The sequence below is a fragment of the Echeneis naucrates genome, chromosome 11 (genome assembly GCF_900963305.1).
Source record: "Echeneis naucrates chromosome 11, fEcheNa1.1, whole genome shotgun sequence".
In the NCBI taxonomy this organism is placed as follows: domain Eukaryota; kingdom Metazoa; phylum Chordata; class Actinopteri; order Carangiformes; family Echeneidae; genus Echeneis; species Echeneis naucrates.
Window position 1 is genome coordinate 5,414,890 of NC_042521.1, and position 12,271 is coordinate 5,427,160.

Below are 12,271 nucleotides of genomic sequence, written 5' to 3' on the forward strand. Positions count from 1 at the left end.
AGGTAACTAGGCAGTGACGTCACGAGCGCACCTGCGGATGAGTACCTGAGCTACAACAAAGATCGTCCACCGGAGAGAGGGCTCACTCTTCATTTATATTTATGAACGACGTTAATGGAGAAAGGAGCCATATGTTTTATTGTATTCAGCTAAAAAGATTAAAATAAAATTTTAAATTTGCTAAATTATTGCATTCAAAATTCTTCGGTGGAGGATAGTGCCAGGAAAACGTATTTAAAATCGTTCAAAAAGTAAAACAGTAAGTTGAACATGAACACTAAAACGGTTGCTGCATTCGTCCATCATGACTGAATCTCAACATGCTCCCAATGGAAGTGATAAGGGAAACATGCAAAAACGTAGAAATACATCGAGCCAGAAACAATTTCAAAGGTAGAAAATCCACCTTTCATTTCCAATTCCCCTGTGGATCGTTTAAAAGTCATCATGTCTTTAAGCCATTTGAAGTGCAGAAATCTCGCAGAGTGAGATCTGCCCCATCTCTCCTCTGGCTTTCTATTTTGCCCCGTAAATGCCCCTTAGTGATCATAGATTCATTATACATTTTTATATTGGCCCAAAGGTTGGCAATCTGTGTGTGGTGGCGTATGTTATCAAAGCTTATTGCTACCATTTTTTTAAAGGAATGAGGAAACATCAGTCACACAATGTTGTGAATAACAAGCAAATACAATACAATACAAAAGCCCAAAGATCAACTCATGAGCTAATTTATTACACTAGATGTGACAAAGAAGACATGTATTTGTATAAAAATAAAGAACATAAGGCTGACACAAAATATCTAAAAACAAATCTGGCCCTCAGTTCAGGATTGAATCCAGCATGGGCAGCAGTTTGACCCATGACTGTACTGTGCCAAAAAGCATTGTTTTGATTGGCACCACATAATATATATGAATATGTATGACCTTTATGATGGCCGATTTCATATACACAAACTTCATGTATCAAGGCAAAGGTTCAGAGCAAGGTACAGTAAAAGTACTGTATGTACAGAATCACAACACATCCTGATTTCTTCTAACATAAGAATGTTTAGGTCCGTGTTGCCGAAAACAAACAAACAGAAAGACAACAAAATCACAAGTAGAAAAACAGCACCATACATGAAACATAAAAACTCTCAAAGTGTTATGATGTGCATATGGAAAACTGAAGAGGTGAATCCAAAGGCCTCATGGATAAGTGTTTTAAGAGTTTCCCAGCACGGCCATCCCACAGTCAGTTCCTGATTCTGGACAGGCCTCCAGTCGAGCCAGTCTGCTCTGCTCCAATGCGATGGCCTCAGCTGAGTGTTTGCACTTCTCTGATCCACATTGACAGGTGAAGTACTTGCTCTTGATGTCCCAAAACCGGTCTCCGTAGTCAAACCTGACAAAACAGACATGGCAAATCAAGTCATATGGGACAGCTAAATATACCTGAAACAAATTAAACCTCATGTGCTGACAGAAAACGAGCAGCAAGATCGTTCAAAGATAGTCCGAGAAGATGTAAAGAAAGAAAATGAAGGAATATTATGGTGATCATAAATGTTTACACTTCTCACCCAAGCTCTTGTCCACTGAGGATGTCTCTGGAGCTGAAGAAGGCGATGCGGGGGAATCTCAGGTCCTGGTGCAGCATGAACACGCGTACTGGGATGAGGTTGGGGTCACACAGGTGGTTGATGAAGCGGCTGATGTTGCCATAGTACCGGGCATCAATACAGTACACCTCTCCATCCTACACAGAAGACGTTATTGCACATTATTTCACACAAGGAGTAAACTGAAAGTGTGCTTTAAGCACACACTGTTGTCCAGCTCAGCAGTTGCAGATACAAACTGTATGCTGTCTGCATGAGATCAGGCCTGGTTGGTTATTAACTGTATTAATTACACAGGAAATGTGCTTGCTCTTTCTATCAGGTAGCTTAATTTTTTTTAAAAGTTCACCTTGTTGTCCAGGTCAAACAGGTAAGAGTCGTCTTCTCTAACATCTGCTTCTGCATCAGAGATCAACTCTCCCACATACCTGTGTGAGAAAAGCAATGAAACTTAACCTTAACCTTCTGAGTTGTCAGACGAGAAACCTGTTGTGTGCACAGTTTTCTCTTACTCGCAGATGAAGCTTCCCTGGGGAATATCCTGCAGAGCTCGAACCCCCCAGCCCATCTTCTCTGTCCTGTAGAGCTGAAGACGGACTCTGTTGGAAAAAGAGGAAATTATAAAAGTTTAAATTTTAGTTTGTCTAAGTATGCAATGAATGTGCTAAAATAATAACAAATAACCATGAAACTGAAATTTGGCTATTGCAGATTGTTAACAATTTTGACTGTCTCAGACTTTCTCTAATGCTGTTTGTAATCTTTGGTAAAAATTATTGTTTTTGCAGAAAATCATGTAGGATAAACAGTAAATATGGTGGCAACAGCAGCGTCACTTGCCATAAAGCATAAACAGGAGTTTTCCTTGAAGCCCATAGCTTCACTAGGCTTGTTCTTCAGCTAAATTAGCTCCCATGTCATGTTACGTGAACATACGTGTCTGGCCGATATAAAAGCACTTACTTGATGCCTGCCTGTACCACCCTGTTCTTGCATGTTCGATAACAGGAACATGCCATGTTGCATTCAAATATAAGCGGAGGTTCAATTTTGTTGAACTCTTGGAGCAGCCGCTGGTCCTGGGTAACAGAAAAAGGTGATCAAGCTGACTATTTCAGTTTTACAGTTACTCTGCCAACAAAGACTTAAAATTTCACTGAGTTTCAGACCAAAAATTCTGTGAACCATTTAGCTCCTTATTGATTACAGAGAACAGTTATTTTTATATAGACAGGAGCTGGTCAATATTCTGTCAAATGTCTCAAAACTTAACCCAGGATGCTGCTGATTTATTATAGCACTTCTGTCAGACATTCTCTGATCATTTGAAGGAAGGTTTAATGAAACGACCAGAAATATTTTCTTTTTTCCCCTCCCCACATTTGCCTTCTGCATCAAAATGCTAACATTACCCACAATGCAACTCAATTGCTTAAATGCTCTCAGGTTTTAAGACTCCAGATCAGTTTTGCAATCAAGTCTGCCTTCATTAAGGTCCTTCAGGTTTTCTAGTGCATTACTAGTTTTAACACAGCATTTGTATTTACCTTGTCATACCAGCATCGGATGCTGAGCTGTCCACAAAGGCAGTTACTAGATGAGCAGTCATCGGTGCAGCTACAGTGCTGACGAGATAGATGAGATGCATTTTTATGTGTGTGTTTGTGTGATGGAAAGACATTTAAAAATAATGAATAAGAATAACAAAGCCAGAATGAGAGCCTGATTTTGAGCTGACCTGCAAGTGTGTAATATTGCGGTCTATGTTCATGGCTGAAGTTTCACAATTTTCTGAAACATATTTGTAGTCTGAAGGACAGCCCTCATCGTCCACAGCATTTACGCAGGGAATTGGTACGTTCTCATAGCCCTGTGCAATATCACTGCAACAGGAAGCAAGGAGTTCAATCAGAATGAATGGGGAAGAAATAAGCAAATAAAGTACACATTAGTCATACAACATAGCTCAGCTAAAACAAAACAACTTACCTGCAGATTATTCTTTCAGTCCGAAGCATGCGATTAGTTATTCCCCTTCGCAGTTTCCTGTTGATCTGGAGTGCAACCCACACCGGTGTATCAACCCGTGCAAGAGTAAGTGGCGTGTCTCCTTCCCTGTTCATAATGTCAATATCTGCACCTCTGGACAGGAACAACCTGCAGAAGAAAGAAAAAATTCAAAGGCTGACACTTTGAGACGCTGCAGTGTCAGATGTAGCCACTTATAAATGGTCATAAGGCTAGTGATTGGGATTTACTCACGTGACACAGTCCAAGTATCCCTCTCTGGCAGCGATGTGGAGCGGCGTGTCTCCGTGCATGTTAACTGAGGCGAGGGAACAGCCAGAGTTTAACACAAGCTCTGCTATGTCCACATTTCCTGCGTATGCTGCCCAGTGGAGACACACGTTCAGTTCCTGGGGGGAAACATTGGACTGTTTAAAGTAATAACCTGAAATATTTTCATACATCTACGCCCATAGCTGATTGACAATCAACTTAAATCGTGAAAAATGAATTCTGGGAACTTGCGTCAGGTATTTTTAAACTAATTTCTTTACATTCTGCAGACCATACAGCTAACAGTTACATAACCATACAAAATATATATAGTTTAAAATTAAGACTACAAAGGGAAACTAAATAACAAAAGCGAAGCCCAGACCTCTGAATTCCCAAGAATTTCATACCTTTCAGCAATCTGAGTGAAAATAAAAGGGCTAAAATTATACTATAGATATATTAAGCAGAAAAATATATGAAACAGCCAACATGGTTCGCATTTATTACCAGGCACTCTGTGGGGAGCTGCTGCAAATTAAATAAGAAGATTAAAGGGCACTTTCTACAAAGCCCAGTGTTGACAAGTAGAAACTTACCTTATCATTGATGGTGACATCAGCTCCTCTGTTCAGCAGTGCTTTGATCACATCAACATGTTTGTGCTCTGCAGCCCAAATGATCGGCGTCCAGCCACCGCTGTCCTGTAACCAACCGAGAAATTAAAATGATAAATATGCCAACATGAATATTGGATAAAAAAAATGTTCTGACTAAAATATTTACATTTTTGAATTTTTTCTTTACCTGTGCGTTGACATCAACCTGCCCTGTCTCCAGCAGCATGCTAACAATTTCAAGGCTGCCCAGTTTGGCTGCATGGTGGAGACCAGTATATCCATCGTCTTCCTGATAAGTAAGGACATTAACAAAGAATGAAATCAATATCAATGAAACTTCACACCACTCACATTTATTTTGTTTTATTGTATTTCAGCCACTAACAGACACTCACAACATGATATACACAGGCACCGTTCTGGACCAGATAGCGAGCCACCTCAAAGTGATTATTGATGATCGCTTCCAAAAGAGGAGTCCTCAGTTCTTTGTCCTGGGCGTCTACATGAGCACCAGCCTGTCAGTATACAATTAGTAATAATTACTAATAAAATAAAAAGGTACAAGGGTCAGTAAGACAGTGAAAACCCCCTAAAAAAAATTACATTATAAAGCACAAAATAGTTATTTTTGTAGGGTTCAATTCTTTTTTAAATTTTAACTCATGGTTGTTTGAAATAAAACCATAGAATTGAAGTGTATGATACATTTAGTGAGGAATAGAATAATTTTCATGATCATTCCTGTCATTTTCCCAATCATCAGCTTCTCCAAGATTTGCTGGTTTTCTGAGATGCAGCAGTACACTGAATATCTTTTTATTTATTTATATTTACTAATTATATACCTAACACAAGTTGGTCCCAATAAGGTACAGAATTTCTCACCTGTACCAGCATATAACAGACTTCCAGCAAACCTCTTTGTGCAGCAGCATGTAGAGCAGAGCGCCTGTTCTGAGAGTCAGGCTGGTATGTCGGATCTATGCCCTCCACTAACAAACACACAAACACAATCACAGTCTTCATGGACAACTCTGTACAAATTTACAGAAACCTCTCACTGAATTAGCAGCCATGGCCGCAGAAATATTTCTCATAGACTGTGTGATCAGACAGTGACAATAATATTAACAATAAACATCATCATGAGGATAATTTCTTTTAACGCAACATAATTTCTGTCCAACCAGAAGAGAAGTACGATCCACTCACTCAACATTAGCAGAACTCGCTGCACCTCTCCTTGTTTGGCAGCGGGGTAAAGCTGGCGGGGATGGAACCTCAGTTTCTTCCTTCTAGCAAATCAAAAACCAAAACTTTTCAATCATGGTCTAAAATTTATTCGGTATTCCTCCCTTTGATTAAAGTTCACCACTTGAAATGGAAGAGCTAAATTAAACAAAAAAGTAGTTGTGAATTTCTCTGCTCTAACTGCTCTCTAATATTGATTGTTTTTGTCGATAATCGGATTAGCTATTTCTGAATATCTGGCATAAAAATACAAGGTCAGTTTTATAATTATAATATATATATATATATATATTATAATTAAATAAATACCTAAAATAACGTTATAGAAAATAGTATTGTATTACTTAATACATTTATTGCTGTGTCTAACCCGTTCAATCACTTCACCTACTGTGGCTGAAAACAGTAACATTTTAATCTGAACTCCAACCTCTCTGTGTCCTGTGTTAAAATGGCTTTCTGCAGTGCCGCCCTGCTAGGGCCAGGTGGGAGGGCACCGGGGCTGATCGGTTTCCCATTTGGCATGCAGAGAGAGGGCCCCACACTGTCCACTCCTTCCTCTGGTGGGGGGACGGTGGCCACGGTGCCTGCTGAGGCTACAGACTGTGGAGGCTGCTGCTGCTGCTGCTGCTCTACTGCCAATGTCACCAAACCATGACTACGCATACGAGCACTGGAAAAGGAAACAAAGGAGGAGATTCCATTTCATGTGGACAAATGGAGTTAAATCAGCCAATAATTCTCCCTTTTCCTTCAATCTTACCTAACAGGTCTTTCAGGCATCTTTCCATCATTCATCCCCCCTGTGGAGGCTGTGAGAGATGGCGCAGAGGGGACAGACGGTGGCAGAGAAGGTGTGGTGGTGGAGGAGGCCGACATGGTGACAACAGTGGTTGCAGAGGCTGTGGCCGAGCTGAAGGATGGGATGGTGACCTCCTGGGCCTCCGAGGCATCCTCGCCACAGTGGGGACAGAAGAGCATACCGCCGCCATTTGCTCTGCTGCGGCCCCCACCCAGCACGGTCACACAACCCCGGTGGAAACGATGAGCAATGCGCTGGTCGGGGCAGCACTCAAGAAACGTACCCTGAAAGAAGAGAAGATTTGGGATGGAAAAAGAACAGGAGAAGAATGAAGGACAAAGAGGGGGAAGCCTCAACAAGAACATTAAATGAGTTGCACTTGTAGAGGTCTTAAAGCCCTAAAACACAAAAAAGATGTTTTTTTTGCCAGGAAATAATTTCTCAATTATATATATTATATTCATAATGACAGTAGGTGGTTTATACGCTTACTGCTATGCAGAAGTATCCACAGCCAGGACAGCAGTGGTGTTTGACCATGTGTGAACGATGAACTTCACAAAGCACCATGAGGGGCACTCGACTGGATGGCCTCATAGTCTCACCTTTAATAGTCCGACTGGTACATGCCCTCAGCTGTCCAACACAGCAGGAAAGAAAAGGGTAGATTACACAGCTGGAGTTGAAGGAAAGTTATCCAGGAACTATCACAGCCCAACAGACAAGTTATCACACAGTTATCCAAATCTATACATGATGCGTTCTAAACTAAAATGACTGCATGCAGACTCTACAGAGGCAAAGAGAGACCTCTCCGTTGATGCTCTCAGTGGCCATGCACTGTCTGCTGACTCTGTGGCTGGTGCCATCGACTCGAGGAGCCTCCATCCTGCAGCTGCACAGAGGAAGTTCCTCCAGCCGCTCTGTGTCTCCTGCATCGCTGCCCTCTGTACAGGAAGGACAATTCAATCTTTCATAAGTTTGTGACCTTAAGACGAAAACAAACTATAACAGTTCCTTCTATCATTTTACTTAAATTGATTATTTTTCAAAACCTTCCCCAAATTTTCTCTGAAGATTGTGGCTTTATTTCTTCAATCCATGATTAAGAAAAAAGAAAAAAAAAAAAAAAAAAAATCAGGAGGATACTAAATTTAAACATTTTAGATGAAAAAGATATCAGTCACAAACCTACCATGATGAGGAGAAAGTGTCAGACTGTCAGCAGCAGCAATATCCAGAGCACCCAAGGGAACCTCTGTGTATTCTCCAGACCTTCCTGCTGAAAACGCACCAAATGACTGAGTATTATCAGTGAGGAAAAACATACTGGACATTTGTCAACAACTGACAGCAACAGCGCAGATTTGGGTGGAACATTCTGAAAGGAGGTGAACACACGCAGATGAATCTGATGTAAATACAGTATAAAATACTTTGTCATTGAAGACATTTAAAACAGGAGAACACTACACTACACGTGATTCTTTATTGTTATGGTAGAGAGGGGTTTCAGAGAGGCCTATGAGAAATGTCACTCACCTCCCACTGTCTCCACCACATCAGCTGAGTTTCTGTCTTTGTCCTGGTCCGACTGCCATGAGGACTCTTTGCTCTCATTTCTACTCTGAGTGCTTTTTCGTGTTTCTGACTCTGGACTCTGTAGCAGAGAAAAATTTGTCAGAATATATATTTAAACTCAACTAAAACATTTTTGCCACTAGTTTTGCAATGCACTGCAGGTGGTAGTGGGAAAGTGCCTGGAAATAATTTTTCTCCCTGAGGTTGGAAATAGAGAGAAAAGCACGAGCACAGTGTAACAGTGTCAGTGACAGTGTTGTGCCCTTCCCAATCAGGTATGGTGGTATAAACTCATATATTATTCATCTATTATTCATTCTGTATTTTCAAGCAAGTATAGAATGATATGTAGCAGACACTGGATGGCAGAGATAAGATAAACAAGTCACAGGAAGAGCATGGGGAGCTCTGGTACCAGGAGGATCCTCCTGAACCCACAGTCACCCCATAAAACTATCATTTGAACAGGACATAGAAACCGAAAGAATGTCCAACCTCAACACATCCTTAGTCCTGAGCCTTGAAGCTGTAAAGATATCAAAGTAATTTACAGCTGGCTCCAGAAATCTGCATCAGACACCCTTTTCCGCGGGAAAGGAACAATAGGCATGAAACCCCCACAAAGTGACACTGGATTGACGTGGCAACAACAACTATCACCTAGGATCGATAGTTGGTTGTCACCTCTCAACAAGCAATGTGACAGGGTATCTTGAGTTCCCTCAGAGCCCGTTACCTTGGTAACGTCCGCCATCCCCGAGAGAAACCGCTCGGAGCATGGCGTCCTGTTTCCTGAAAACCTCCACTCCTTGGACTCCAGCCAAGAGATCTCAACAGCGTGACGTAACTCAAAGTAGGCTACTCCATCCTCTGCTCTAACTGGGTTAATGTCGAAATAATCTTAGTTTATGAATGCATAATCTAAGTTCCACAATTCAAATTAACCGCGCTACACATAGTTAAACTTATCCTCTTTCTCCATCGCCCAACCATAAACTGATTATGAGCATTAATACTGTTTAACCTAGGTTTCTATGTTGATCATTATTCATTTATTTTGCTTTATTAGTATCTAGTCAATAAACATATCTACTTGACCCAGTTTTTGTTTTGTGTTTCATTGAAGTGGAGATCGGAAATCAATGTTGTCTGGAAATCACTGCTTTTGGTGAGATTGATCAAATAAATTAATAAATTTAATAAATTGTCCTCTTTGAGGAGTGGTGCCCCTTTTCAACAACTGCAAAATCTAAATTGTGGTGTTCGCGCTACAGATGCAAAAGTTGCGGACTGGTGTTGTGAGGCTAAATGCTAAGAAGTGTGAAGTGTTATGTACAAAGTGAGATCTAAGAAGGTAGTAACAAGTATCAAGGTAGTAACTTGTTACATTGTCCCTTGCCCCCCCACCCTCTTCAAACTATTAAAGAAACAAAAACTTTTATGGAAAATAATCATCAATTTCCCTTTTTAAATTTAGCTATCAATTTATAACCTGAAGTCAACCCAAAGGCCATTCAATGATAATGGTTTGTCTGTTGTAACGGAGAATATGCGTAATGCATCCAAGTTTCACACCTTTTCTGGATCTTGCATTGATGGACTGGAATTCTGTATTTTCTTAGCTGCTTCTTCTGACTTCCCCACACTGCTGTTGCTCTTCACTGTTGTCGGCTTGGCAAGAGACTCCACCTTTTTATGGAATAATGTTTCTTCCTGAGATTCAAAAGAATAATAAAAAAAAAAAGTATCAGCATGAGACAACACTAGCCACTGAAAGCTAACATTAGTTAACTGTAAGTTATACAACCCTGCAGATGTATAATCTTACCACAGTTGGTGCATTTTCTGGAAGTTTCTCAGGTGTGTCATCAGATATAAGATCCAGTTTTCTCCTTTTTACACCTGCAAAGGGTACGACAAAGCAGAATTAACCCTATGTGTTTCGATGTAAACAAGCACCCCTGACTTTTTTCCCTTTTAAATGGGATTACATTATGCAGGTGAGTTAAACATTCTACAGGTACCAACCAGATTCAGTGTCAGAGGAAAGGCACGTAGAGGATCCTGAAGGAGGGACAGGTGCCTCAGCGTGACTCATCTATAAAGCAAAAATAGTAAGTGACTGAAATGATCATGCTGGAATCCAAGTAAAGCCAAACCTCTCATTTACTAGGGGGTCTGACAGTGTCAGGGAGCCTTTTCTTTTTGCGTTTTGCAATATGTCTTAAAGAATAAAATGCTACTGGGCCAAAGCATTTCCAGATGGCAAATATTGTAACAAAAAAGGGATAGCAAAAAACCAAATAAGGTACAAATAAGTTTCCACTTAATTCAAAGGGAAGTGCTAGCTTTTTGCTTAAGATGAAATCCACTCACGTGTCCTGTTGAAGGCCTGTTCATTGTCTTGCGCGCTCGGTGGATCTTGGGTGGGGCAGGGGAGACAGAAGGAGACAAGGAAGCGGTGGCAGAGGAGGAAGAAGAGGAGGAGGAGGGAGCAGGCGGGAGGGTGGATTTACTGCTGCCAGGCCCAGACACGCTCATCTTGGCTCGGCCAGGGGACAAGGTTGAAGATGTAGAGGTCAGCGAAGAGGAGGATGTTGATGGAATGGACTTTGCTGCATGGCCTGATAGACAGAGGTAAAATTAGTTACTTGTTGTTAAAAAATGCTTTAAAAATACGATTAGTAGCTCTTAGTTTTGCACAAGGGGTCATGGAACATAAAAACGTACAGTAAATCAATAAACGTGTATCTATGAAAATTATTTTGATCCAATATTAACATATTTTACATCATATTGCAACAAAAATATCCTACTTCACATAATTTTACTGCTGACTTTATACTTCAGGATAAAAATAGTGCGTCCATGACTCACCTGGAGAAGGTTTGTTTTGGGATGAGGCAGAAGATGTTTTATCTACCTCCTCTCCACCTCTGGATAAGTCCTTATCAGGCTGCAGAGATGACAGTATGGAAGGCATACCACCCATTGGTTCTGTCCTCTTACCAACGGCAGCTGTGGTGGAAGCTGCATTATCTGAGATACATTCACAGTAAAGAGTTATACCGAACAATTAAAAAGTGCATTATAAAACTTTTATGTGCAATCTGCAGAAATTAGACATTTATATACCTTCTTTGACTTGACTTGGTCCAGCTACCGACTCTGTAGATGTTTCCGAGCCATTTCCTTCGGGGGGCTCCTGATAGGGAAACAACAGAAAATGTGTGAATGATTTTAGGGAAGAAAATGATTCAGCATTACTGTCTACCTACTTTGTTGTTAAGAGCGAACTAGTGGAAATCTACACGTATGCTGGGACACAGTAACGTCTTTACTGCACTTATGATAATGGTTGGTTTTGATATCAGTGGTGTGCCAAAAGGTATCACATTGTTTAATGAACAGGATTACATCAGATAACAACCATATAATAAAGTGGTATTCATTTTTAATCTCCACAGTTTCTACAGTCAGAGACACTGCTGTCTGTTGATGAGTTTGCAGCTGCTTATAGGTCTAATTTTCATTTTCTCCTCTGCTAAAATAAGTATTCGAACTAATGACTGGACGGTTTTTACCTCCAGCAGTCGATCATCTCACTCAAAACAAATCAAGGACTTCCCAACAAGAATAGAGAGCATAAGTAACAATGAATCAGACCATATTCCCTTTTCGCCTCTGGGGCTTGTTTCAATATTTGCTACACAAAGGGCCCAAAAAGAAAAATCTCACAGGTGAAAGTGGGTATAAAATATATGTAAATGGTCAAAGAATTACGAAAAAAAAAAACCCAATAAAAACACAAACAGAACTGAAGCAAATGAAGACTGTTGTAAGCTAATGCTACTAGCAATGCAGCACAGTTTGCAAACAAAGAGCTCTTACAACCGACAAACTGTGACATATCGGGATGTGACAAAAAAGCAGCTTCACGGACACGGCTGTGCTACTTGGGCTAATGCGATTAAAAGCGTTTAGACAAAATAAAAAAATCAGAAACGTGTCATTTTGTGTTTCAGTGGGCTTTCTACCTTTGTCGTTTTCTCAGACGCCGACATGTTTCTCAACGAGCGTCAGTTTAAATAACGTCCCACGTCACACGCCAAGCCCCGCCCC

General features: G+C 40.7%; 1 protein-coding gene across 1 annotated transcript; it reads right to left on the reverse strand.

Moving 5' to 3' along the window:
- Window positions 1–694: 694 nt before the first annotated feature.
- ehmt2 (euchromatic histone-lysine N-methyltransferase 2) lies at window positions 695–12,216 on the reverse strand. The gene is made up of 27 exons (XM_029513799.1): window positions 12,187–12,216; window positions 11,285–11,354; window positions 11,027–11,188; window positions 10,526–10,773; window positions 10,178–10,247; window positions 9,978–10,051; window positions 9,725–9,862; window positions 8,111–8,228; window positions 7,764–7,850; window positions 7,379–7,515; window positions 7,061–7,204; window positions 6,530–6,852; window positions 6,197–6,439; window positions 5,728–5,810; window positions 5,401–5,507; window positions 4,908–5,030; window positions 4,700–4,801; window positions 4,492–4,596; window positions 3,875–4,029; window positions 3,602–3,769; window positions 3,351–3,495; window positions 3,160–3,237; window positions 2,576–2,691; window positions 2,125–2,211; window positions 1,962–2,040; window positions 1,574–1,749; window positions 695–1,395 (listed from the first exon to the last, which is right to left on the reverse strand). Exons 1-27 carry the CDS (start codon window positions 12,211–12,213, stop codon window positions 1,215–1,217), a joined length of 3,546 nt encoding a protein of 1,181 aa, XP_029369659.1. The 5' UTR covers window positions 12,214–12,216; the 3' UTR covers window positions 695–1,214.
- Window positions 12,217–12,271: the final 55 nt, after the last annotated feature.

What these genes read in the sequence shown, in the direction of transcription:
- ehmt2 (XM_029513799.1), bottom strand. Translation starts at nt 12,213, where the DNA reads ATGTCGGCGTCTGAGAAAACGACAAAG. An exon ending in ACCAAGTCAAGTCAAAGAAG is followed by an intron (nt 11,189 to 11,284) that starts GTATATAAATGT and finishes AATGTATCTCAG; the next exon opens with ATAATGCAGCTTCCACCACA. An exon ending in GCGAGTTCTGCTAATGTTGA is followed by an intron (nt 5,508 to 5,727) that starts GTGAGTGGATCG and finishes TGTGTTTGTTAG; the next exon opens with TGGAGGGCATAGATCCGACA.